The sequence below is a fragment of the Littorina saxatilis genome, linkage group LG2 (genome assembly GCF_037325665.1).
Source record: "Littorina saxatilis isolate snail1 linkage group LG2, US_GU_Lsax_2.0, whole genome shotgun sequence".
In the NCBI taxonomy this organism is placed as follows: domain Eukaryota; kingdom Metazoa; phylum Mollusca; class Gastropoda; order Littorinimorpha; family Littorinidae; genus Littorina; species Littorina saxatilis.
In genome coordinates this window covers 102,408,344-102,435,978 of record NC_090246.1, presented here as the reverse complement: position 1 = coordinate 102,435,978, position 27,635 = coordinate 102,408,344, and the positions used below count along the sequence as shown (strand labels likewise).

Below are 27,635 nucleotides of genomic sequence, written 5' to 3'. Positions count from 1 at the left end.
CCTCCAGCGTCGACTTTCGGAATTCTGAAAAATGCAAGAGCATTTTCCTTGTTGCTTCGGCTTGTGCAACCGATTATGCAACAAGTATTCACCATCTTGAATGAATTTTAACCAAATCGTCGACGCAAATACGGAATCGCCGCAGCGAAACTTCGCGATCGGCACCACGCTTCCATGTTTTCGCTAAGCGGCGTGGTGGCTTCTTGCCCTCCAAGCCCCGGTGCGCACGAAGTGATGACGTCAATAGGGAGACCTCCATTGCAGACAGACAGACAGACAAAACAAGACAGACAGACAGACGGACAGACACACACACGTAACCAAGCAAAACAAACAGCAAAAAAAGTATACCCAGACGAAAAAAAAGTACGCTCTTCTTACCTTGCTTGACGGAGACCTTCTTGCCGTTGTAGGCGAAGAGAACGACCTGCGGGTGGGTATCCTCCAGGGTGAACAGCTCGTCCTTGCCCACCGTCTTGTTGCGGCCCTTCATTGTGGCCGTGGCACCCACGCCCGTCAGGTAACATCCGTTACAGTCGCGGAACGCCAGCCCCCCGCTCTGACCCGACCTGATCTCCAGGGTAAACTTGGCCGTATCCGAGAGCTGCTCGGACAGCTCGCCGCTGGTTTGCAGGTAGCGGTTGTCGAAGGTCTTGAGAGCATACCGCCCGTCCACAAAGTCCAGGAACAGCAGAGCCTTGTCCCCCCAGGGGATGGTCTCAGTTACCTGCAGCTGGTCGTCACAGACGTGGGCGTACCTCTTCCTGTTGACGTTGCGGAGGTGCACCTGCGGGTGGATGGACAACTGCACGGTCCACAGCTCCTGGTCAGTAATGGCCTTGGCAAAGCACTTGAGGTTGTCTTCCGTGCCGCCCAGGTAGTTGTGGTGCACCACGTTGCGGAATGCCCAGCGCCCGGAGGAGTTCTTGTCGTACTCCACGGAGAACTTCTCCGTCTGGTCCGCTTCCTCCGCCTCGCACGTCACGTTGCCGTACTTGTCCGCCGACAGATAGCGGCCCAGGTGGCTCTTGATGTACACCACCTCTTCCACGGGGTCTTGCACCAAAGTGAACGTCTGCTTTTTCTTCAGGGCGGTGCCAGACACATTGATCTTGCAGCCGAAAGATTCCGCTGTAAGGTATTTCTGGGCATAGTTAATCAAGCCGACTTTCCAGCCAGTTTCGGTTTTGTTCACGCCGTTTACTCCGTTGACCGCCATCATTTTCTGCAATACAGGCTTTACAACGCTTCGAAAAATGTTCCACAATTCAGGACCTGCCTTCTTCGCGCAGACGTTTCACGGTTTCAGACGACACAAACTGATCCGGTGTCCTCCTCTCTCCCCATCTGTGAGCGAGCAGACGATACACGAGTAGCACGCTTATTCTCGCCGGTTCGTGGGCTGCTAACGACTACGCTGATTGGACGACAAAAATAACTAAGAAAGAAGCCGCGTATTGATTGGCTGTGGCAAGTCGCTCCCCTTTGACTGTGCGCCTGACAATGTTTCTCTTTGTGCTGTCTCAACTGGCCGCGTGTGTGAAGGCTCGAAGCTGCTGTAAACAAATCACGTGAGGGTTATCAAAGAATAGTTGAAGTAGGAAGACTTCCCTGTTGATGTGTTTGCAATATAAACAAATCCTGCGGTGTTTTTTTTATGGCACTGGAAACTTTCCCTCAATCTAAATCGTCTGCCACAGCGAGAAAGGCGAGCTAAAACAGGGGAGGTCATTCAATTTCAGTGTAGCCCTCGTGCAACGCTCAAATGTATCGTCAGTTAGACAACGTGCAGCCGTCGACAGTATACGCAAAGCTGTCGGAATCTGTGATCATGTTATGCTTTAGATCGCTGTTTATCAAGCCCTCATAAAAGCAAACCTGTACGCACATACACTCGCAGCAAACTGCCTGAACACGCACCACCTTTACCCTGCCGGATTTGATACACCGGCACGACGCAAATATTGCTTTCTCCACACAAAACACACGTGCCCGCACACTCCCTGTTTATGTCCGGGGAGGAGGAGGGGGGGGAACTACATGTGCAGATTCAGAAAAATACAACACAAGTGATAATGTTACTGGCAGAGGCCGCGTTTGTGCGCATTCTTCTTTTATTTATCAGTCCAGTCGATTACTGCCAATATTTTATTGGTGCTCGCTTTGACTGCCCGGTTGTGTCCCTTGCGTCTCATATAGAGCGGCCACAGTTACGTCCCATTTATCGGCCGTGTTCAAGTGTTTGCTCGAGTGGTGACGAGAGAAACTGACTGACAGACAGATAGACAGACGGACATGCATATTGGCAGGCAACAGACTGACAGAGACAGACAAAGAGTCTGAGTCGGTCTTCAGTGTTTTCACTTGCCTTCGTCTACCGCGCCTTGAGAAAAACAGGGTATATTTGCCGGGTAAAGAGGGGGGGGGGGCCTCCCCATACCCAGGAACACCCCCTCCCAACCCCCCAACACACTTGATCCAGCCCTGATTTGTAGCAAAGCTTCACAGATTGAGGAAAGACTCGGGTGTATAGTGACTTTCAAAATCAAAACTAACAACAACAACATAAAGTTCTAAGAACTTAAATACTTTTAGTAGGTCTTCAGTGCTCCAACATCAACCCTGACAATAAAAACAGAACAGAAAATCAAAGTAACTTCAGGAACGAATTAGAAATTTTATATCAGTAAATGCGATTCCAGTTTCTAAAACGGATTCGTGATTCATTCTCAGCTGACTTGGCGTCAGAGTTATCTTTCTTTCGTTTCGGGTCATCCGCCAACTCGCATTTTGTAAATAACCAAAATGGAGGCTGTACCTCGTCTGCCGATGCTTGCTTTCGAACTGAAACACAGCCCAGAATATGTTGATTTTGGACCTACTCTGAAGAAGGTAATGAAGAAAATTTATTCGTGCTTGCATTCTAGACCAGTTGATTTTTGTCATTTACTGGCGGACCTTATGGTTCCCTCGATCTTTGTATCAAACACAACACAATTTTTGGAGTTTTTATTCTGCTACTGACAGTGACCGACTGGCAGTGGCAGACGAACGTAACTCACTAACTGACAGTGGTAGACAGTAACCATCGTTACACATGTACAGTTATCTGCAGAATTGTTTTCTTTTTAATAACTACAGTTTAGCTTTGGCAAATGATTGAATTTGGATGTTTACTTTGTTTTGTAAGGAGGGTGTGTCGGTGACATACACTTGCAGTTGCACAGCTCCAAAACAAAATCGGGTGTGACAGTGACACTGAGTGGAAAAGTGTGATCAAAATGAAAAGTACCGATAAAGAAATAGCTTGAAGAGAAGAAAAGGGAGTGTTCGGGCATAAACCTGCGTACATGATCTGTATCTGTATCTGTGACAATACGTTGAAAAACCACTTCTGGCATTTGATCAACGGAAGGGAGGAGCGCATAAATAATTCCTAGACTGGGTGGAGATGAAATTTAAAGATCTCCACAGATCCTGCCAGAACTTGATCGTCCTGTACATGGTTCCAGTCTCTGATCGTCCTTCGAAAATAAGAGTTCCTGTGAATGTCTGTTTTTCCAGGAATAGTTTGAAAGCAGCGGCTATTGTTCGTTACGCTGTTTTCAACAATATTGGTAAATTTAGTCAAACCTATCGATAAAGGTCATGGGCTGAGCAAAAGTGGTGGTTATTACTATAGGCAGGTGGTCGTTATGGAAAGGGTCGCTATTTGGCAAACATTTCTCTGCCCAGAAACACTGGCATGTATGTCACATGTCACACACACACACATGTATGCAAACTTCCCATTGCACGGAAACTCTCTTGCACATGTGTCAGTGCTGTCACACAAACAATCAAGGCCTCGGCTGGAGGTGCAAAGAGTCGGTTCAAGGAGGATGGACCTGGCACTCCACCCAAAACCAAAGCCCAGCCCAAACAAGTTTTGCCAATGATCTAGTTTTTGTCTAATTCAGTAATTGCAATTTTAAAAGAAGTGCAAGATGAATATGTTCTACCTTTCATTTATGTTGATTATGAAGCGAAGTTAGTTTCTGAGAATAGAAAAGCTAGAGTTTGTAGGATGATAACTAAAAACTGCGTTGATTACCGATGAATTCAATGGTGGTAAATGTCAAAACTGATGGTGTTGGTGATGTCAACCAGGTTTTCTGATTGTGTACTTGAATGCTGATGTTATGTGTGTCTTGTAGAGCGTTTGAAAGCGAACATATGTGTGATGGTGGTTTTGGCAGAAAAGGCAGTGGCCAGTCATGCTTTGAAAACACAATCTGGGCAGTGAGCTCCAATATCATACAGGGAGCCTGGACAATTTATGGTCATGTAAATCAAATAATAGTAACAATTGTAATTGTTACTGTCAAACTGGATGTTGTATCCCACTGTTAAACATGGATCGGCTAAAGTTGATGCATTTTGCTTTGCCTCATGATCTGTTCTTACCATTTCTTTCTTTCATTTGTTTTCAGTTCATCCGTGATCATTATGGAGAAGACCCAGCAGTGTACAATAAAAACTTTGCTGATCTTGACCAACTGAGACAGGTAAGGCAAAAAAGAAAAGCTAGAGATTCAAATAAAGCTAGAAATTGTGATTCAATTTTTATTACCTGTGACAGATATGCCATATGGTGACAGATATATTGCCACAAGATTGATAAATTTGATGTTACATGTCCTCTGTAATCTGAGTTTAAGTTAACTTTAAACAAATTTAAACAAAGGTGTGCCCCTAATTATGGTTTTGCAGAATGCCATCCATGTGACTCGTGACTTTGTCGGCTGTGCAACACTGAAGAGGTACTACGCCCAGCTGCACTTGATGAACGGCCGCTTTCCTATGGGAGAAGCAGGAGAGGCAGCCATCACTTTCACCTGGTAAGTCCGACAAGTGGGGCTTGGTTGTGACGGAAATGGATCTATAATGCAAGGTAACGTGCCAGCACAGCTAGTCGGTCTTTCAGTTCGGGGCCTGAATCCTGGGTCACTTTCTGGCAATCGTCTTTTCCCTTTGGGCTTAGTAGTTTTGCATTTGTCGTTGTGTTTAATCTTCGCTATTTATTGTATGGAAGGTTTGTTTAGGCTGAGGCTCTTTTCGGGTGTATTATAAATAAAGTAAGGGAGAAACTTCAGAAATGTAAGCTATCGTTCAAATTTAGTCCCAGATTGAGAAAATGCTTGTGTGTGTGTGTGACAGAAGTGTTACACTTACAATACCTTTTACCAGATCAATGTTCACAGATGTTCAGTAGAACCCCCTGTTTACGACTTTGGAAAAACCTTGAAAATTAGGTCGTAAAAAGGGGGGGGTCTTAAAAGGGGGGTTTGAGTTTTTGGCCGGTCGGTCATGAATTTGGTTGCAGTGTATCTACTGTCATGTTTACACACAAACACACAGTTGCAGTTTACTGTCATATCAAAACACACACACACACACCCAAACACATTACAGCAGAACAACTTGAACTCAAATTTCAAAGAAAATGTACTCATGGCGTAATACTCGCTCCCCGCTGAGTGAAGCACATTTGACATTGTGGCGCAACCAGTAAAATCCGAATGTCCTAACTCGATAGAAAGCATAACGACTTTTCTCCCGAATCATCTTTCCGCTCATATGAATGATTCGTCGCCTTGCATCGCTAAACTTGACCACGATCGTTGAGGTCTTCGTACAGGCTCCTCTCTTTGCGTACTTTCGCTTCGCTATCCTTCTCACCATCTAGATAACACCGAGTCATTATCCTTGACGACACACAGGATTTTCGTATTCCCGACTCCCAAGGAAGTCGCCGCGGATTGCCACTTCGCTCGATTAGCGATTACTTTATTAGCTCTCTACTCAAGAGTCAGCGCTTTTCTTTTTCTTTCGCGAATCTTCGTTTGTCAACAAGACAGTCGTCGTGACAAGAAAGCATGCAGAAAAAACCGGATGTATCAGGATCTCGCGCGTGCCAGATTTCGTTTTTATTTCTTCTCGCGATAGTTGGAGGAGCGAGAGCCGCCATGTTGTGTTTTCGTCTGCTCGAAATATGCGCAAAAGTCGTAAATCATCCCAAAAAGCTCGGTCGTAAGTCGCATTTTGGGTCATTATCCTTGACGATACACAGGATTTGCGTCTTCCCGACTCCTGAGGAAGTCGCCGCGGATTCTATCGTGCGCGAGATTTAATTTTTTTTTCGTCTCGCGATAGTTCGAGGAGCAAGAGCCGCCATGTATTGTTTTCGTCTGCTCGACTACAAATGCGCGAAAGTCGTAATTCACCCCCAAAAGCTCGGTCGTAAGTCGTGTTTTGGGGTGAGTCGTTCACTGGGGGTTCATTATATACAGGGTTCGTACAGGTCATGGAAAACCTGGAAAGTCATGGAATTTGATTTTTAATTTTCCAGGCCTGGAAAGTCATGGAATTTCAATTCAAGTCATGGAAAGTCATGGAATTTAACAAAAATAAGAAAGAAAAAAAAATTAACCTTTAGAAGCCAGCGGCGATTTTTGATGCCCAGCCATTCCCCCCCTTTTGCCAGCCAGCAGCGATTTGCGTCGCCAGCACAAGGCTTGTTCGTATGACCAACTTCTCGTTCGTATTTGCATACGAGAATAACGGTATTTTTAACGGCACTTGAGCCAAAGCGAGGCTCACTTCCTTCCGTTATCTCGTCGTGTCGTCTGCGCTGCATTTGAGTCGGTTTCGTCGAAGTTTTCTGCTTTTGTTTTTGCATCGATAAAGTACTTTAGCGCTTCGACAAGCAAGATAGAGGAGGATGAGTTTGAAACTTTCTTTCGAGTTGTTTCTTGACAACAAAAAGTATGCGGAATTGGAACGAAATACCGAGGAAGATCTTTGCAATGAACTGTGTATCGCGGTGAAAAAAAATGACAGTTTGTCAAGTCACAGTGACAGTTACGAAACGGAATTTACGAAAGTGCATCAGATACAAACAGTGGCTGGTCCAGTTTAGTGAAATGACAGGACCAGCAAGCATTACTGATAATCTGACTGCGTAGCAAGTGCTTGACTTGCTTGTCGAAGAGACACTGCGTAGAAACTGACTCAAAATCAAATTCAGTGCAAAGCAAGCCAGTGTCAAAACTGGCAGTGACAAGACGTAAAAAGTTTGCGTGTTCGGAAATGGCGACCTGTGGATCTAGTCATGGAAAATGTTATTGAGGCTCATGGAAAGTCATGGAAAAGTCATGGAATTTTGTTTCTAAAAACCAGTGGGAACCCTGTTTATAGTAGAATGCATCCTTGGTAGCAAAATCGGTCGTAAAAAGGGGGTGGTCGTAAACAGGGGGGTCGCTGAGGGGGAGTTCTACTGTATAAGATGGCTTTTTTAATTTAATTTTTTAATATTGTTGTTGAAGTAAACCTAAATATAGACTTTGCAAAGATCGAAAGAAGCAGATCCTCCAGTGCTTGCACCGACCATGTTGCGAAAAGGTATTGTGCAATGTACCGCCTCATTCAAGGAGAAATTGGTCATTTATTCCCAACAAATGGTCAGATGGTTACATCATGTTGTAGGAACAAAACAAAAAAAAGATTGAATTAAGTACTGAGTAAGAAGGCTGACTGATTATTAATGATGTGATTTTTGGACAATATTGCAACCTGCAAAATACACGTTGTTACTGGTTAGCAATTGATATGACTGAATCAAAATACACGTTGTTACTGGTTAGCAATTGGGACTTGGAATAAAGTAAAAAAATTCCATCTCACACGGCATTAAGTCTCAGGAAACATGAATACACGCATGCAGGAAAAAAAAATATGGGTAGCGCCGTATGTATGGCAGCTCGCTTTCCCCGGGGAGAAAGCAGCCCGAATTTCCATGAGGGTAACCTCACTGGACTGTCCAATCCAATCCAATCCAATATGACTGAATCAAAATACACGTTGTTACTCGTTAGCAATTGATGTGACTGAATCAGTGAATGACCCTTCCTCCATGCCCACACCCCTTTTCTCAGTTTTCCTCCATCTCCAATGGAAAAAGCAGAAGAGGTAACTTTGTATTACAGTAGATTGTTTACAAAGAATCATTCTTTTCAGGGAGGACAACCAGACAGGCAGGGATCATGTGATAGCAGACATCAAGTTTGAACAGGCGTGCATTCTCTACAATATTGGAGCTCTTCACTCCAACCTTGGGGCTATTGATACCAGGCAGAATGCAGAGGTCAGTCCCTTTATTCATGCAACAGGGAAGCAGTGTTTAGTTTGAGCAGAGCTTTTATACTACATTTGTTTTCTTGCTGACATGAAGGATGTTCTTGCCATTGCTCATGATGTCGTGCAGAATCTAGGATATAGATGTTATATCATTATTATGGGGAATGTTGGAGTCTTTTTGTTGTTACAGGAAATGTGGAAGTCATGTGAACGTTGTGTTATTGTTACAGGGGATGAAGGTGTCGTATGACTGTCTTTTTCTTGTTACATGAATTCAATGGTGGTAATTGTCAAAACTGATGGTGTTGGTGATGTCACCCAGGTTTTCTGATTGTGTACTTGAATGCTGATGTTATGTGTGTCATGTAAATCAAATAATAGTAACAATTGTGAACGTTGTGTTGTTGTTGCAGGGGATGAAGGTGTCGTGCACCCATTTTCAATGCGCAGCGTGGGCCTTTGAGCACCTGCGAGATCACTTCGGCAGCTCAGCGATGAGCACGGATCTGGCGCACGAGTACCTTACCTTCCATGTCAACCTCATGCTGGTAAAGAGATTGTGTGTGTGTGTGAAAGCTTGTTTTTTTATTTTTGTCAGGATAAAAGTTAAACTCCTAGCAGCTGCCGAACTACAGAAGACTGCGGACTTCATGGCAGCCGCCGACCTGAAGATTTAACGGCCATGAAAATCGAACGCAGAAGAAGAAGAAACTCCCAGCAGCAACTGATGACTGTGAAGACAAAAGCACAATGTGATGACAGTTTTACAAATAAAAAAAATGCAGTTCTTTTGGTGTTATTTTGCGTAAATCTAACAGGGAACATGAATGTGCATTTGCCTATTCATCCTTACTTGATCCATGGAGATACTTTCTTTAAAGTCAGTATGTGGTGGGGTACATGGTAAGACTAAGATAATGGAAGCTGGCAATATTTGCACCTGTACTGCTTTCACTTTACAAATGCACACTTATTTGGATCAATATAATAGTTGTTTGCAGAATAAGAACAACATTATGATTATATGTTTTGCATTCTGCCTCGAGCTTACCAGTAACTGTTTGTAGTTGGATTTTGTGTGTTCTGTTTGCTGATGTATTTATGCTTTCATGCACCAAAGCTTGAATGTTTTGATTTTTTTTTTAAAGATGACATTATATTTTTCAGGCTCAGGCACAAGAGTGCATCCTAGAGAAGTCAATGATCGACAGCCGCAAAAACACCATCACTGCAAAAGTTGCGGCCCAGGTGGTGGAGTTTTATCGTCAGTCAGTCAAAAACTTAAACCAATGCAACCAAGAACAAATCATCAACTCAAGGAGCTACAAGGTGAATTTTTGGAGTGAAAATTGAAGAGTTTGTTTTAGTTTTGAATTAATTTTCAGTCTCTTGGAAATTAAACTCTACAATATTTAGACTGTGTGTGTGAACCAGAGCTGCTGACTGTTATGTTTTCAGCATAGCATGCTATGTTGTAGCAGTAAGTGCTATGTTGTAGCAGTAAGTGCTATGTTGTAGCAGTAAGTGCTATGTTGTAGCAGTAAGTGCTATGTTGTAGCAGTAAGTGCTATGTTGTAGCAGTAAGTGCTATGTTGTAGCAGTAAGTGCTATGCTGTAGCAGTAAGTGCTATGCTGTTACGCCAAGCAAAAACATTCTGCGTTCAAACAAACAATAACAAGCTTGCAACAGTGTTCTTCTTTGTTGTGAATCCTGGTACTAATTTCCGCACTTCTCTTTGTGGAAGTCGGAACATGTTGTTCACACTGAAAAGTGCAACTGCAGACACTCTTTAATGGACCTACGTTCCTGCTGTTGTTTCCTAGCCAACATTTACGTATATATTCTTGTTTGAGATAGCAGAAACGCAAATGTGCAGTTGAATTTGAGACAATACTAAACTTCAACACCATTTGTTAAATTTAGATTTCTAACATGGTACACTTGAAGCTTGACAGGGTTTGGCAACTCTGGTAAACATAAGTCATCAGTCTACATCATTTCTTTTCTTGTTCATGTTGGCACAGGACTGGAAGAAGCGCATAGAGTTGAAGATTGCCTTTTACCAGTGCATCACGCACTACTACATGGGCCGTCAAACAGAGGAGCAGCAGCAGTGGGGCGAGAGACTCTCATACTTCCAGGCTGCTCAGGACAAGCTGAATGAATCAGTCAAACTTGCCAAGGTCTGTTGTCTGGAGTGTGTTTGTCTGCATGTTTGAGATATAAACTAGAAAAGTGTGTCAAGAGGGATGCGACTTAACATTGGAATGGTACACTACACTTTTCAAGGGAACTTTCTACTTTGGTTTGAGCAATATTTTTGACAAAGATTCATGTTAAGTACAGTTTTAATGACATTGCTGTTATTCACTTCCACATGTTGACTTTGTTCTGATGTGATGGTACATGAATGTGGTGGGAAAACATTGTGCATGTGATGGTAACATGAATGTTGTGTGAAAACATTGTGCATGTGATGGTAACATGAATGTGGTGTGAAAACATTGTTGGATTGGATTGGATTGGATAAGATTTACAGTCCAGTGAGGTTACCCTCATGGAAATTCGGGCTGCTTTCTCCCCGGGGAAAGCGAGCTGCCATACATACGGCGCTACCCATATTTTTTTTTTCCTGCATGCGTGTATTCATGTTTCCTGAGACTTAATGCCGTGTGAGATGGAATTTTTTTACTTTTATTCCAAGTCCCACGGGTATTTGATGGACATTTTTATCTATGCCTATACAATTTTGCCAGGAAAGACCCTTTTGTCAATCGTGGGATCTTTAACGTGCACACCCCAATGTAGTGTACACGAAGGGACCTCGGTTTTTCGTCTCATCCGAAAGACTAGCACTTGAACCCACCACCTAGGTTAGGAAAGGGGGGAGAAAATTGCGGCCTGACCCAGGCCTGAACACGCAACCTCTCGCTTCCGAGCGCAAGTGCGTTACCACTCGGCCACCCTGTGCATGTGATGGTACATGAATGTGGTGGGAAAACATTGTGCATGTGATGGTAACATGAATGTGGTGTGAAAACATTGTGCATGTGATGGTAACATGAATGTGGTGTGTTTTGAAAACATTGTGCGTGTGTGTATTTGTTGTCTGCCTTTTTCTAAAGTTAGGGACAAGCTTGGCTCACTTTCTTTCTAGAATATTACCTTATACTTTTTTGGTAACAGTTGAAAGAGGATCATGAGGAAGCTTGATTTGTGCGTGTTTCAGAATGAAGTGCCAGAAATGCAGGAGGCTCTCACCTTCGCTCAGGATGTGGTGGGAGGAAAGTAAGTACAGTTTTGACCCAGACAAATTCGGGGGGGGGGGGGGGAGTGGGGGGCTAGCAGCTGTGCGTGCATGTTTCTCAATTTAAGCTTCCATTCATGAGAGCAGGTGTATCATTGAAAGCAATTTCACAGGCAGAACATGTTCATGTGGATGCAAAACCATGTCCTTTTTACGTATTCTTTAAGTATTCTTGCTAAATTTTGAAATGACCTTGTCTGTTTTTGCAGCATTTTCTCTTCATATTTTGCAAATGAAGTCTTTGTAATTTGATGTCTCACATGACATTGTATTCTTGGCTTCTGGTATATTTTCAGGTTACAGTCAGCTCAAAAGGATAATGACTTCGTCTACCATGAGAAGATTCCTCCCATTGAGAGCTTGCCAGAAGTCAAAGGTTTTTATGATTCAGTTTTATCAGTTTCATGTGTATGATTATGCGGGTGCTGCATAAAATATAAAAGCCTGATGTTTTTTTTCAGGAGAGCTTAGTTTATTTTAATTCAAATATAGCATTCCTGTCTAACCATCGCACATTCGTCCAGGTGTCTATGTTCCGGTGATTTCCACTTGTTGAATCTGTTACAATTCAGCAGCATGGATGCTTATTATAGGGATAGAGGATAGAACAGTTTAGAGTACCGTTTTGTCTATGTAATTGTTATTGTTATGAGACCAAAGCAAATACAACTTTCCGATTGAAGCTGTTGTGATTGATTACCGGTAACAGTGATGTTGCATCAGCGTGAACAGCTGACAGACTTATTTTTGTGTGTGACAGGGGCACCTTTGGTGAAGGGCATCCCTTTCGATCCAACTGATCCTGAGATTTGTGGACCAGACCTCTTCCAAAAGCTGGTTCCCATGGAGGCGCACGAGGCATCTTCTGTCTACAGGTAGAACAAATTCTGAAATGCATTGCTTGCAGGGAGGCTACAGCTCTTATTTTCTTGCAGTAGGGTGTGGTGTTTTTATTAAATTTGTAAATGAAAATGACCAAGAGGTATTCAGGTTGACAGTGGTACACCAGACCTTTCTAGAACATCTGGAAGGAAAGTAGTCATGTGATGATCATGTTTGGCAACATTTTAGAAGTTTCTGCTGTTTTGTAAATGTGTTGTTTCTTTGTGAAGAAATGTCGCTGTAAAGATATGAGTATTTGCTGCTAAGCTTATTTGCACTTGCAGTGACAGTTGAAGTGCAGGAAAACATACAAAACAAAAAAACATGTGCCCACATAAGTGCACATACATACGCATATGCGCACGACTGCATGCAAACAGATAGAGACGCTGATAGGTTGGCACATACACACACACACACACATTCCAGTTCTCATATATGTTTGTGGATTTTGCTTGTTTCTGGAACTGCAAAGTAAATGCTACTTTATTCTGCCAGACAACATCAATTTAGTGCCTGATTCCATGTTCTTGTATATGAATAATGCTAAGTGTTTTTGATTCCAGCGAGGAGAAGGCCAAAGTTTTGAGGGCAGTTACGGAGGACATAGGAACGGCCAACACAGAGCTGGAGTAAGTAACCAAACTGCACTGTGCTCATTTCTATGCACTGTCTTGTTCAACTTCTTCTTCTTCTTTTGCGTTCGTGGGCTGAAACTCCCATGTACACTCGTGTTTTTGCATGAGTGGATTTTTACGTGTATGACCGTTTTTACCCCGCCATTTAGGCAGCCATACGACGCGTTCGGAGGAAGCATGCTAGGTATTTTTGTGTTTCTATGACCCACCAAACTCTGACATGAATTACAGGATCTTTTCCGTGCGAACTTGGTCACGAAGGGGGATAAGCCACCAGCAGGTCTGCACATAAGTTGACCTGGGAGATCGGACAAATCTCCACACCAGGCGGCCGCGGCCGGGATTCGAACTCACGACCTTCCGATTAAGAGGCCGACGTCTTACCACCCCGCCACAGCGCCCGTCTCTTGTTAAACTAAAATGCGATTGATTATGTTTGATAGGACGTGGAGGATGATCGGGGGAAGACAAGTGATTGCCTATGTTACAATTGTTTGAGGCCACTAAATAAAGAAGAATTTTAGATGAGAGCATGTACAAATACAGATAGTTGTCATCGGTAAAGGTTGCTTATGATACATGTAATGACAAAGACGCGTCATGGTTTGCATCTTCAGTGCTAATATCACGATGGTTGATGTTTGCATGTTACAATTGTTTGAGCAACAACAACAAAAAGTTTCATATGAGAGCATGTACAAATGCACAGTTATCGGTAAAGGCTGCTTTTGATAATAAGAAAGAAGCGTCATAGCTTGCATCTTCAGCACTAATATCAGGATGTTTGATGTTTGCAGGCAGTTCATGGAGTCGCTTCAGATCGACCCGAGCATGTTTGAACAGGCACCAGACAGGTTGCCTCAGGATCTGCTGGAAAAGTGTGCAGCCATGAGCGTGAGGACTAATGCCATCAAAGACCTGGTCGGCTCCATGTCAGGTTGGTCACGTGTTTGTAGACGTTGATAGCTTTCTGGATGCAGTGGCTTGTTTTCTTATGAACCAAGACATTGTGTGTGTGTGTGTGTGTGTGTGTGTGTGCGTGTGTGTGTGTGTGTGTGTGTGTGAATATGTCCTTTCTAATAGAAAACTGAACTAAGATACTAAACGTGCCAATGTCTACTTCTTAAAACGATCACATTTGATAAAAGCAACTGCACATCATTTGCCTGAAAATTCAGGCTTGCTCAATAGAAAAGGCAGAACCTATTAGAATGTAAGGTGGAATTGTAAATGTGTTTGTTCATGCAGAGGGGCACGCCAGCAGCCGAGCAGGTGTGGCCATCTCTGTGTATGTTCAGGCAGAGGGGCACGCCAGCAGCCGAGCAGGTGTGGCCATCTCTGTGTATGTTCATGCAGAGGGGCACGCCAGCAGCCGAGCAGGTGTGGCCATCTCTGTGTATGTTCATGCAGAGGGGCACGCCAGCAGCCGAGCAGGTGTGGCCATCTCTGTGTATGTTCATGCAGAGGGGCACGCCAGCAGCAGGTGTGGCCATCTCTGTGTATGTTAAGGCAGAGGGGCACGCCAGCAGCCCAGCAGGTGTGGCCATCTCTGTGTATGTTCAGGCAGAGGGGCAGCCAGCAGCAGGTGTGGCCATCTCTGTGTATGTTCAGGCAGAGGGGCACGCCAGCAGCAGGTGTGGCCATCTCTGTGTATGTTCATGCAGAGGGGCACGCCAGCAGCAGGTGTGGCCATCTCTGTGTATGTTCATGCAGAGGGGCACGCCAGCAGCCGAGCAGGTGTGGCCATCTCTGTGTATGTTCAGGCAGAGGGGCACGCCAGCAGCCGAGCAGGTGTGGCCATCTCTGTGTATGTTAATCATTACGCATTCTTGAGACGCCCGGTGATCTAAATCCTTGGGTGAATGTGTGAGTTGAAAGGTGTTGGTATACAGTGTATTTTATGTTTTACAGTTTTGTCGGGCTTAGCCACAGAGGCTGAGATGAACATCAAAGAGACCCAGGCTATGATAGCTGAAGATTCAGAGAAATCAGAAGAGTTTGAGGTGAGCACCCTACCATTCCCCAACTGACTTGTGTTGTTTTATCTAACTGACTTGTAGTGTTTTGTCCAACTGACTTGTGGTGTTTTGTGTCAGTTCTTTCAACATTCGGTTTAAAGGAGACGTATTTGTTATGTTTTTTGAGTCACTTGAGAAAAAGTGAGTCAATATAACACTTACCTCGACAGTACTATTCTTGCACATTATCTATTATAGGCCGAAAAAATTGGACAAAACGCTGAGTGGGTACAATTATCTCCCATAACCATGCGCCACCGTGGATCCCAAGCACTGTCCGAGTGCTTCCCCCTTACAGGATGTAGGTGGCGCGTCCTCTTTCTTTTTTCGCGCGTGTCAGACCGGCTGTGTTTCTGCTACGCTCCCGGATTATTTTGGACTAAGAGGCTTCTTTTCTGTGTGGACTATCACCTGTTGGATTATTGTGTGTTTTTCCACTTCTGGCTTGAGGCTACGTTGTGTTTCCTTCAACTTGTGCCTCCGTTTTTGTGTGGCGGACTCGGCGTGCCTCCCGTCCTACTTCGTGGTGACCGGTCGTCTGCTTCTCGTTTCGCCGCATTCACTTGAGTATTGACCTAAATTTTCTTTGAATTTTGTTAATTCTCGGTCTTTAAGGGTACGTACAGGGCGAGGTAGGATGTCTCGTCCTGTTTTGGGCTCTGGTTCTACGGAACCAGAGTCTGCCGGGGGCAACCCTTCTCCGGGCGCCCAGCGTCATGTTTTACGCACGGAGAAGGGGATCTTTCGGCGCTCCGACTCTCCCTCCCCAAACGCTTTGCGTTTGCGGCGAGGGAGGGCGGAGAAAGCCTGTTTGAGCAAGCTCAATGCGAGCTTGCTCAAACAGGCTGGGCTTGAGCCTGGGACTTCGGGCGGGGCTGCGCCGTCGAAGGTTCGGGGAAGGTCGAGGAGAAAGAAAAAGCTTCTTTCTCCTTCTCCTTCAGTGGAACAGGCTTCCCCCCCTTCGACGCCGTTGTCCGGCCCTCAGTCTCAGGCTTCAGCTCCTCCCGGTTTCAAGCCTGGGGGGAAGGTTTCCTTCTCCTCCCTGGCTCGAATCCGGGGGCAGGTCGATTCCCAACCCTCTTTGGGGGTTGGTGAATCCGATCTAGGGGCTACTGGGGAGACTCAGGTTTTGACAGCCAACGGCCATACCACGTTGTAAACACCGGTTCTCGTCCGACCACCGAAGTTAAGCAACGTCGGGCCCGGTTAGTACTTGGATGGGTGACCGCCTGGGAACACCGGGTGCAGTTGGCATTAAAATCTTCCTTTTTCCGGTGCCTCTCCTGTGCCCTCCTCGGTTTCCACCGCTGTGGAAGCCAGGAGGGACACGGGTCCTCCTCTGAACTCCCTCGCTGGGTCGTCTGCTGCTGTTTCGACAGTAGTTTCGGCCTCCTGGGGGGGGAGATCGGAGGAGATGACGGGGTCTCTGAATTCCCTCCCCGCTGGGGTTGGGATGCGAATTGACCCCGTTCAGGGCGGTCCTGTGGGGGCAGGGGTTTCAGGCTTCGTGCCTACGACCACTGCTACTACGGTTCCCTCTGACGTCCGTGTGACTGGTGGCTGTCCCTCTTGTTTAGACGCTCCGGCCGACTAGTTACTGGACGTGGAGGTGTTCGACAGAACGTGGTACTTCTGTCGAATGGTCAGGGCGACGGGAACATTGTTTCTGTTGCTCAGACCGACACCTCCGACCGGACCGTCTTGACCCCACGCCATTCCTTAGTGTCTGGTGTTCGGGTGACGGATGGTCCGGACCAAGGGTCCGGAACGTTCCAGGCTTACGGGTCGGGATCGAACCGGACCCACGGGTCCCGACTGGACTTGACCTCCGGGTTTGGTCCGGACGGGACCCATGGTACGGGACCGTACCGGACCTTAGGGTCCGGTGCGGGACAGTACCTCTGGCCCTTGCCGGACCCCCGGACCTACGGGTCCGGATGGTACGGTACGGGACCAGTGGTTCGGTCGGGACCGGACCACCCGACCACCTCTGTTGGTCTGGGTGGTCTGGCACCGAACCGGAACACACCGGACCACCGGACCTACGGGTCCGGATGGTACGGTACCGGACCAGTGGTCCGGTCGGGGCCGGACCACTCGACCACCTCTGTTGGTCCGGGTGGTCTGGCACCGAACCGGACCATGCCGGACCTACGGGTCCGGATGGTACGGTATGTCCACGTCCGACCGAGCCACCCGAACACTTCTGTGGGTACGGATGGTTCGGTACCGAACGGGACCTCCGGATGCTACGGGACCGGACCGAACCTACGGGTTCGGATGGTCCGGTACCGGACCAGTGGTCCGGTCCGAACCGGACCACCCGACCACCTCTGTTGGTCCGGATGGTCTGTCACCGAACCGGACCATACCGGACCACCGGACCTACGGGTCCGGATGGTACGGTAGGTCCACGTCCGGACCGAACCACCCGAACACTTCTGTGGGTACGGGTGGTTCGGTGCCGTACGGGACCTCCGGATGGTACGGGACCGGACCACAGGACCGGAACACCGGACCACCCTTTCGGATCGGTCCGGACCACCCGACCACCTCTGTTGGTCCGGATGGTCTGGCACCGAACCGGACCTACGGGTCCGGATGGTACGGTATGTCCACGTCCGGACCGAGCCACCCGAACATTTCTGTGGGTACGGGTGGTTCGGTGCCGAACGGGACCTCCGGATGGTACGGGACCGGACCGGACCTACGGGTCCGGATGGTCCGGTACTGGACCGGTGGTCCGGTCCGGACCGGACCACCCGACCACCTCTGTTGGTCCGGATGGTCTGGCACCGGACCACCGGACTTACGGGTCCGGATGGTGCGGTGTGTCCACGTCCGGACCGAACCACCCGAACACTTCTGTGGGTACGGATGGTTCGGTGCCGAACGGGACCTCCGGATGGTATGGGACCGGACCGGAACACCGGACCGGAACACCGGCCCACCCTACCGGACCGGTCCGGACCACCCGACCACCTCTGTTGGTCCGGATGGTCTGGCACCGAACCGGACCTACGGGTCCGGATGGTACGGTACGTCCACGCCCGGACCGAGCCACCCGAACACTTCTGTGCGTACGGATGGTTCGATGTCGAACAGGACCTCCGGATGGTACCGGACCTACCCGGTGCCGGACCACCCGACCACCTCTGTTGGTCTGGATGGTCTGGCACCGAACCGGACCATACCGGACCGTGGTCCGTATGGTACGGTATGTCCACGTCCAGACCTAACCACCCGAACACTTCTGTGGGTACGATGGTTCGGTGCCGAACGGGACCTCCGGATGGTCCGGCACCGGACCGGAACACCGGACCACCCTACCGGACCGGATCGGCACCCCCGACCGGACCGGACCATTTCTTTTCTGATCAGACCCGATGGGTTCCTGTTCAGTCTATAAATGGCGGGGGTTCGTTGGCTGGGCTGACCCAACAGTCGCAGGGTTGTTGTTTTTCTCCCCCTTCGGCTGCTGGAGACGTTTCGTCTTTGGGGCAGGGGTCTTCGCGGCCTCTTGCTTCTGTGGGCGTTTCTTCACAGCCTGCTTCATCGCTTTCGGCTCTTCCCCCTCAAGCTCCCTACACTCCTGCTTTTGAGGAGTTGTCGGGAAGTGAAGAGGAGAGTGAGTCGGAGGACGATAGGGAGGAGGATCAGGGTCGCCCTGAGGTTAACACTGATCCTCTACCCTTGCCGGTTTCTGATGGAACTTCCGAAGCTATGCTTCGTACTTTCCAACAGTACATGACAGACATCACGCGGCGTCTTGACGTCACGGATGCCTCTCTTAAGCGTCTGTCGTCTAGTGTTGACACACAGGACCTGGACCCGGGGTCTGAGGACGAGAGGCAGGAGGCTCGTCCTCGCACAGCTAGAAGGACGTTTGAACAGTTTCAGGACGTCCTTCCCTGAGACGCCCTCTCGTCCTTTGAGTCCGCTTCGGCCCGGGCGTGGGAGGCTCACGCCGCGTCTGCCGGCGGCTCGTTTTATGAACGATCCGTCCGCCGGCAATTCGCGTTCCACCCTAGTCTTAGTGCCACGGTGGAAGCGGCAGCACATCGCCTGAGGAGTACAGATTCACGTGCAAACGCGACCTATGTTCCTCGGGAGGACGCGGGTTCAGTGCCATGCTTTCCTTTGGGAGGCGCACCTCCACTGTTTCCTCGTGTCCAATCTGTTTCGTCCCTCCCTTTTCCCTTTGACTCTCGAACTCTCCCTTTCCAGACTTCGAGTGTTTAGGGTGGGGCTGACGGTGATGTGTTCGTTGGGGAGGTGCCTTCGGTCAAGAAGGTGGAACTGAGCTCTGCTTCGTTCCACAATCTTGAGGCCACCGTTTCTTCCACAGTCGAGGCCCAATCACAGGCCTTGACATGGATGAGCACGCTGTCCACACTGTTGAACCCTCCCGATCGGGCAGAGTCCGATTCCACTCGGGTCCTTGACACGGTTCGAGTGGATCGGGCTTTGCATGCCGTGCGATCGTGCGTGACGTCTGCGGCAGAATTGGCCATTGGAACACGGGTCCACTTTATTGGCCCTGTTCCGTGATCATTTTCTGCCTACTTCTATAGTGCCTCCGGATATGAGGAAGAGTCTGAGGAACACGTTTCCTCAGCCTTCTTCCCTCTTTCATCCGGACACTGTTCGTTCTGTGGTGGAGTCCACACGCCAGAGGAACACTGATTCTCTGATGGTTGGCCTCGCTGCTTCGGCGACGGCGGCGGGGAGTAAGAGAAGTGCTACAGTCACCTCCAGCTCCCAGCCTCAGAAGAAGAAGAAGAAGCCAGTTTCACTGCCTCCTTCTTCCTCCTCTTAGGCGCCTGTTGCGTTCCCAAGCAAGACGAAGGGTGCTCAGACAGGTAAGGGGAAGCACCACCACCAGGGGGGGTGGTCGCAAGCCTGCGCCTGCCCGCCAGCAGAATTTTCAGTGAGTCCCGGCCCTACGTTGACGCCCCCTCAAGTTGCCCCTCTTTCGTCCGTCGGTTCCCTTTTTCGGGCCCGCGGCATGTGGGGCAGACTGGTCTCCAACCAGTTTTTCTTGAGGGTGGTGTGGTCGGGGTTTTCTCTACCGCTGTCGTCACAACCTCCATTGTCCGCTCTACCCTGGACGTTCCCCCCTCCTCGAGACCCTGCCAGATGGCAGGCTCTTCAGGACGAGGTGAACTCGTTGGTCGAGAAGAAGGCGGTCTACCCCCTTTCTCAGCCTTCTCGGGGGTTCTGCTCCCGCCTGTTCACCGTCCCCAAAAAGGACGGCCGGTTCAGGCCGGTGTTGGACCTCTCCACCTTGAACTTGTACCTTCACAGGTGCAAGTTCAAGATGGAAACCCCTTCGTCGGTCCGGTTGGTCATCCGGCCAAACGTTTGGGCCATGTCTGGGACCTCCAGGATGCTTACTTCCACATCCTGGTGGCCCCGGGGTACCGACATCTGCTCCGGTTCGTTTGGGAGGGCACAGTGTTCGAGTTTCGGGCCCTCCCATTCGGCCTGTCCTTGGCCCCTCTGATTTTCAACGGGGACAACAACACCACATGCTTAGCTTACCTTCGCCACCAGGGGGGCACCAATTCTCGGTCCCTCTCCCTGTTGGCGGAGGAGATTCTGCTCTGGTGCCAGACCAATCAGGTCCGGATGTCAGTCCAGTTCGTTCCGGGGAAAATGAACGCCCTGGCCGACATTCTCAGTCGGGGCGATCAGGTTCTCTCCACAGAATGGACCATCGCTCACAACGTTCTACAGCGTCTGTGGGCAAGGTGGGACCGTCCTCTGATCGATCGGTTCGCAACTCGATTCAGCGCTCGGCTTCCCAGGTACGTCAGCCCCTTTCGAGACATGAATGCGTTCCACTTGGACGCATTCACTCTCTTGTGGAGGCTCCTCGATGCTTACGCCTATCCCCCGACATCTCTGATTCCGAGGGTGCTGGCAAAATATCTGCAGGAACGACCAAGACTGATTTTGGTCGCGCCTTACTGGCCAACAGCTCCGTGGTTTCCAGATCTTCGCGGTCTCACCCACGTAGACCCTCTACCTCTGGATCTGGACGGGGGAGGTCTGCTCCAGCCTCGATCATGCCTCCCTCATCCACGTCCAGAGAGTCTGTGCTTGACCGCATGGCTCTTGTGCGCTCCAAACTGCTTGCACTAGGATTGCACAAGAGTTCAGTAGAGTTTTCCTTGAACGCTAAGAGGCGATCAACTAATCAGCTCTACGACTTACGCTGGAGAGCTTGGGCCACCTTCGCCTTGTCCAAGGGGATAAAGCCGCTTTATCCCTCAACACAGGACTTGGCCAACTTCCTGGTGGAAGTGTATCAAAAGAAGAGTCTTTCTTCTAAGACTCTTCTTGGATACAGATCTGCCATCGCTTCCACGATTGCGGCCGCTACTGGTCGCAGATCTGAACACTTGATCAGGTCCTCCCTCATCGCTAATGTCCTTTCGGGTATTAGCAATGCAGCGGTGTCTAAACCTCGGGTTTCATTTCCCAAGGGGGATGTCTTTCTGGTCCTCAAACTCCTGCGTAGCAATGAGTTTGAACCCCTGGCAGGCATCAGTATCAAGTTGCTGATTTTTAAGACTAATTGTTCCTCATCGCTTTAGCCACTTGCCGTAGACTCAGTGGTATTCAAGCTTTGAGTGGCCTGGACTTTGACATTGAGTTCACCACACAGCAGTGGTTGCCAGCATGGTCACGTCAGTCTAAGGTATGTTTCTTGGGTATATTTTCTTTTACGGTAGTACTGTTCGAAAATTGCCTGGGTATCTTAATCCTTGGATTTAAGTGATTTTGATTAAGGAGTTTAATACTCTACATATCACCCTCACACCACTCTGGTATTCTGTGCAAGAATAGTACTGTCGAGGTAAGTGTTATATTGACTGTAAGGCTTCTTTTTAAGCCTACTGTCTATATGATACTTACCGAGACAGTACTATTAGAGTTTCCCTCCCGCCTCCCCTCTTGATATGTTATGGGCTTTTTGAGGGTCTGCAGCTCATAAAGAAAGAGGACGCGCCACCTACATCCTGTAAGGGGGAAGCACTCGGACAGTGCTTGGGATCCACGGTGGCGCATGGTTATGGGAGATAATTGTACCCACTCAGCGTTTTGTCCAATTTTTTCGGCCTATAATAGATAATGTGCAAGAATAGTACTGTCTCGGTAAGTATCATATAGACAGTAGGCTTAAAAAGAAGCCTTACACTCTATGTAATCGGTCAGTGTTAGTCTGTCCGGCCGGCCGGCCGGACGGTCGGCCGTCCGTAGACACCACCTTAACGTTGGACTTTTCTCGGAAACTATCAAAGCGATCGGGCTCATATTTTGTTTAGTCGTGACCTCCAATGACCTCTACACTTTAACGATGGTTTCGTTGACCTTTGACCTTTTTCAAGGTCACAGGTCAGCGTCAAAGGAAAAATTAGACATTTTATATCTTTGACAAAGTATCTCGGAAACTATCAAAGCGATCGGGCTCATATTTTGTTTAGTCGTGACCTCCAATGACCTCTACACTTTAACGATGGTTTCGTTGACCTTTGACCTTTTTCAAGGTCACAGGTCAGCGTCAAAGGAAAAATTAGACATTTTATATCTTTGACAAAGTTCATCGGATGTGATTGAAACTTTGTAGGATTATTCTTTACATCAAAGTATTTACATCTGTAGCCTTTTACGAACGTTATCAGAAAAACAAGGGAGATAACTAGCCTTTTCTGTTCGGCAACATACAACTTAACGTTGGGCTTTTCTCGGAAACTATAAAAGTGACCGGGCTCAAATTTTATGTGAACGTGACTCATTGTGTTGTGAATAGCAATTTCTTCCTGTCCATCTGATGCCTCATATAATATTCAGAACTGCGAAAGTGACTCGATCGAGCGTTTGCTCTTCTTGTCTTTTTGAACATGAGTTTTTTCTGTCAATTTATGGATTTCAGTACATTTGAAAGCCCCTGATCTTCAAAGTCACGAAAATGTTTTGAGTAAAGAAATTAAATGTGTGAGTTCTTACAGCTAAACTTTGGTAAAAGATGAAATCAGTGAATCTGATGTCTGTTTCCGTAGTTTTCTTTGTTTCTTTGATTTTTTTTGATTTTTTTCCCCTTTAATGTTTTTGTGCTACCCATATTTCAGGCAGTAAACGTTTCTGTCTGTGTTGTTGCAGAAGCAGTTTGGCAAGAAGATGACCAGCGTAGTGTTACCAAACATGGTGCAGGATTGCGAGGAGCATCTGAAAAAACACGAAGAAGGCAGTCAGCTGAATGCCAGCTTGCACGCTGCCATGAACGCACACATCGCAAACCTCAAGATGCTGGCACTACCCCCCGACCAGCTTCAGGCTCAACTGCCACCTGCACAGCCACCAAAAAGTAAGACGTGTATTTTGCTCGTTGATTTGGTACTGTGTGTTTGGAGGAAGTTCTTGAGCCTTGGAATAGCAGAGGGCTTTTCTATGTCTCATACTGTTGCCCTCAATCCTTTCTTCAAATGTTCGACTGATTACTCGGCAGTGTTAGTGTGTTGAATATTTCTTGACAAGCTTTGTCTGGCTCACCAACCTCTTCTTATTTTTGCTTTTGTGTATTAGTTATGTGTTTATGTCCATTTGTCTTGGAATTCTCAGATTGCATCATGTGTAACGTGTACAATTGGCAACAATGATAAATGTGTCTAGTACGGTGGAATCCCCATTTGTCTTGGAATTCTCAGATTGCATCATGTGTAACGTGTACAATTGGCAACAATGATAAATGTGTCTAGTACAGTGGAATCCCCATTTGTCTTGGAATACTCAGATTGCATCATGTGTAACGTGTACAATTGGCAACAATGATGAATGTGTCTAGTACAGTGGAATCCCCATTTGTCTTGGAATACTCAGATTGCATCATGTGTAACGTGTACAATTGGCAACAATGATGAATGTGTCTAGTACAGTGGAATCCCCATTTGTCTTGGAATACTCAGATTGCATCATGTGTAACGTGTACAATTGGCAACAATGATGAATGTGTCTAGTACAATGGAATCCCCATTTGTCTTGGAATACTCAGATTGCATCATGTGTAACGTGTACAATTGGCAACAATGATAAATGTGTCTAGTACAGTGGAATCCCCATTTGTCTTGGAATACTCAGATTGCATCATGTGTAACGTGTACAATTGGCAACAATGATGAATGTGTCTAGGAATACTCAGATTGCATCATGTGTAACGTGTACAATTGGCAACAATGATGAATGTGTCTAGGAATACTCAGATTGCATCATGTGTAACGTGTACAATTGGCAACAATGATGAATGTGTCTAGGAATACTCAGATTGCATCATGTGTAACGTGTACAATTGGCAACAATGATAAATGTGTCTAATACAGTGGAATCCCCATTTTTAGACCTCTACAAATCTAAGAAAATCATGTTCGGAAGAGAAAGTCTTCGAAAGCCATTCTGACACGGTTGGGTTTTTTGCTTTAGTGATATTAAAAAGTGTGTTAAAAAAGCGTTTTGACGAACACGCTTTTTCCTGAAACATGGTCTCCAATGTGAAAGTGTGTGTGTGCGTGCATGTGTTGTGTTGTGTTGTGTTGTGTTGTGTATGCGTGCGTGCGTATGTGTACACCAGTGGTGAATTTCAATGTGTGACTGACAAGCGGTGTGCTATGGATGTTGTCAGGCCCTGAGGATGAAGAAGTTATGACAGAGATGCGTCGGCTGCTGAGCAAGGTGGATGAGATGAAGAAGCAGAGGGGCACGCTGGAAAACCAGTTCAGGGAGGCTATCCACAAGGACGACATCACCACAGTTCTCATGGGCTTAGACTCCAACAGAGATGTTAGTATGTTGATTTGGGGGGGGGGGAGGGGGGGGGGGTGTTTGTGTTTATAGGGTTTAACCTAAATTAGAATTTGTGAGGTGAAAATGTTGTTCCTGTGTTTACTCGGTTGACTATGAGTTTTTAAAAAGTGAATGTGTGTATAGCTGTATGCTTTTTGAAAAGAAATGGACTGCCTGACACTTATTTTCCCCTTTCTTTTCAGAATGTGTATAAAGACCAGTTGAAGAAACATGACTCTTTAATCAACGTCATTGGTCAGAACCTGATTGCACAATCAAACATTCTGCGAGCACTGACTGATGCCAACGCCAGGTTTGCAGCTCTCAGGCAGGGCTTTACCCAGCAGGTTTCTCAGTGAGTCTTTTTCACCATACAACAGTACTAAGAGATCAAAGTAACTCGTCTGCCTTGTGCTTTGCTGTCTTGTGCTTTGCTGTCTTGTGCTGTGTTGTCTTCTGCCTTGTGCTTTGTTGTCTACTGCCTTGTGCTGTGTTGTCTTCTGCCTTGTGCTGTGTTGTCTTCTGCCTTGTGCTGTGTTGTCTTCTGCCTTGTGCTGTGTTGTCTACTGCCTTGTGCTGTGTTGTCTTCTGCCTTGTGCTGTGTTGTCTTCTGCCTTGTGCTTTGTTGTCTTCTGCCTTGTGCTGTGTTGTCTTCTGCCTTGTGCTGTGTTGTCTTCTGCCTTGTGCTGTGTTGTCTTCTGCCTTGTGCTTTGTTGTCTACTGCCTTGTGCTTTGTTGTCTACTGCCTTGTGCTTTGTTGTCTTCTGCCTTGTGCTGTGTTGTCTTCTGCCTTGTGCTGTGTTGTCTTCTGCCTTGTGCTGTGTTGTCTTCTGCCTTGTGCTTTGTTGTCTTCTGCCTTGTGCTGTGTTGTCTTCTGCCTTGTGCTTTGTTGTCTTCTGTTTTGTGCTTTGTTGTCTACTGCCTTGTGCTTTGTTGTCTTCTGCCTTGTGCTTTGTTGTCTTCTGCCTTGTGCTGTGTTGTCTTCTGTCTTGTGCTTTGTTGTCTTCTGCCTTGTGCTTTGTTGTCTTCTGCCTTGTGCTTTGTTGTCTACTGCCTTGTGCTTTGTTGTCTTCTGCCTTGTGCTTTGTTGTCTTCTGCCTTGTGCTTTGTTGTCTTCTGCCTTGTGCTGTGTTGTCTTCTGCCTTGTGCTTTGTTGTCTTCTGCCTTGTGCTTTGTTGTCTACTGCCTTGTGCTTTGTTGTCTACTGCCTTGTGCTGTGTTGTCTTCTGCCTTGTGCTTTGTTGTCTTCTGCCTTGTGCTGTGTTGTCTTCTGCCTTGTGCTGTGTTGTCTTCTGCCTTGTGCTGTGTTGTCTTCTGCCTTGTGCTTTGTTGTCTACTGCCTTGTGCTTTGTTGTCTACTGCCTTGTGCTTTGTTGTCTACTGCCTTGTGCTTTGTTGTCTACTGCCTTGTGCTGTGTTGTCTACTGCCTTGTGCTGTGTTGTCTTCTGCCTTGTGCTTTGTTGTCTTCTGCCTTGTGCTTTGTTGTCTTCTGCCTTGTGCTGTGTTGTCTTCTGCCTTGTGCTTTGTTGTCTTCTGCCTTGTGCTTTGTTGTCTTCTGCCTTGTGCTGTGTTGTCTTCTGCCTTGTGCTTTGTTGTCTACTGCCTTGTGCTTTGTTGTCTTCTGCCTTGTGCTGTGTTGTCTTCTGCCTTGTGCTTTGTTGTCTTCTGCCTTGTGCTTTGTTGTCTACTGCCTTGTGCTTTGTTGTCTTCTGCCTTGTGCTTTGTTGTCTTCTGCCTTGTGCTGTGTTGTCTTCTGCCTTGTGCTGTGTTGTCTTCTGCCTTGTGCTTTGTTGTCTTCTGCCTTGTGCTTTGTTGTCTTCTGTCTTGTGCTTTGTTGTCTTCTGCCTTGTGCTGTGTTGTCTTCTGCCTTGTGCTGTGTTGTCTTCTGCCTTGTGCTGTGTTGTCTTCTGCCTTGTGCTTTGTTGTCTTCTGCCTTGTGCTTTGTTGTCTTCTGCCTTGTGCTGTGTTGTCTTCTGCCTTGTGCTGTGTTGTCTACTGCCTTGTGCTGTGTTGTCTTCTGCCTTGTGCTTTGTTGTCTTCTGCCTTGTGCTGTGTTGTCTTCTGCCTTGTGCTTTGTTGTCTTCTGCCTTGTGCTTTGTTGTCTTCTGCCTTGTGCTTTGTTGTCTTCTGCCTTGTGCTGTGTTGTCTTCTGCCTTGTGCTTTGTTGTCTTCTGCCTTGTGCTTTGTTGTCTACTGCCTTGTGCTGTGTTGTCTTCTGCCTTGTGCTGTGTTGTCTTCTGCCTTGTGCTGTGTTGTCTACTGCCTTGTGCTGTGTTGTCTTCTGCCTTGTGCTGTGTTGTCTTCTGCCTTGTGCTTTGTTGTCTTCTGCCTTGTGCTGTGTTGTCTACTGCCTTGTGCTGTGTTGTCTTCTGCCTTGTGCTTTGTTGTCTACTGCCTTGTGCTGTGTTGTCTTCTGCCTTGTGCTTTGTTGTCTTCTGCCTTGTGCTGTGTTGTCTTCTGCCTTGTGCTGTGTTGTCTTCTGCCTTGTGCTTTGTTGTCTTCTGCCTTGTGCTGTGTTGTCTTCTGCCTTGTGCTGTGTTGTCTTCTGCCTTGTGCTGTGTTGTCTTCTGCCTTGTGCTGTGTTGTCTTCTGCCTTGTGCTGTGTTGTCTTCTGCCTTGTGCTGTGTTGTCTTCTGCCTTGTGCTGTGTTGTCTTCTGCCTTGTGCTGTGTTGTCTTCTGCCTTGTGCTTTGTTGTCTTCTGCCTTGTGCTGTGTTGTCTTCTGCCTTGTGCTGTGTTGTCTTCTGCCTTGTGCTGTGTTGTCTTCT

General features: G+C 47.3%; 2 protein-coding genes and 1 non-coding gene across 4 annotated transcripts in view; 2 read left to right on the top strand and 1 right to left on the bottom strand.

Moving 5' to 3' along the window:
- Positions 1-1,383, bottom strand: part of LOC138960381 (protein singed-like) — a 41,661-nt gene extending 40,278 nt beyond the window's left edge. Inside the window, exon 1 of the mRNA XM_070332277.1 lies at positions 382-1,383. Coding sequence (XP_070188378.1) covers positions 382-1,222 — 841 coding nt within the window. The 5' untranslated portion in view covers positions 1,223-1,383. The remainder of the gene's footprint in view (positions 1-381) is intronic.
- Positions 1,384-2,805: 1,422 nt separating this feature from the next.
- LOC138960386 (tyrosine-protein phosphatase non-receptor type 23-like) overlaps positions 2,806-27,635 on the top strand; it is a 64,654-nt gene continuing 39,824 nt past the window's right edge. For both annotated transcript variants that reach the window (XR_011453955.1, XM_070332283.1), the window contains exons 1-16: positions 2,806-2,892; positions 4,473-4,547; positions 4,753-4,880; positions 8,059-8,185; positions 8,592-8,726; positions 9,346-9,507; positions 10,204-10,362; positions 11,409-11,467; positions 11,783-11,862; positions 12,247-12,361; positions 12,935-13,000; positions 13,804-13,943; positions 14,918-15,009; positions 23,194-23,398; positions 24,707-24,864; positions 25,071-25,222. Coding sequence is in view for 1 of the 2 variants with exons in the window: in XM_070332283.1 (XP_070188384.1) it covers positions 2,806-2,892; positions 4,473-4,547; positions 4,753-4,880; positions 8,059-8,185; positions 8,592-8,726; positions 9,346-9,507; positions 10,204-10,362; positions 11,409-11,467; positions 11,783-11,862; positions 12,247-12,361; positions 12,935-13,000; positions 13,804-13,943; positions 14,918-15,009; positions 23,194-23,398; positions 24,707-24,864; positions 25,071-25,222 (1,940 nt within the window). In the remaining variant the exon portion in view is untranslated. The remainder of the gene's footprint in view (positions 2,893-4,472; positions 4,548-4,752; positions 4,881-8,058; positions 8,186-8,591; positions 8,727-9,345; positions 9,508-10,203; positions 10,363-11,408; positions 11,468-11,782; positions 11,863-12,246; positions 12,362-12,934; positions 13,001-13,803; positions 13,944-14,917; positions 15,010-23,193; positions 23,399-24,706; positions 24,865-25,070; positions 25,223-27,635) is intronic.
- Positions 16,160-16,278, top strand: LOC138960505 (5S ribosomal RNA). The gene has a single exon (XR_011453987.1). It is a non-coding gene; the product is annotated as a 5S ribosomal RNA (ribosomal RNA).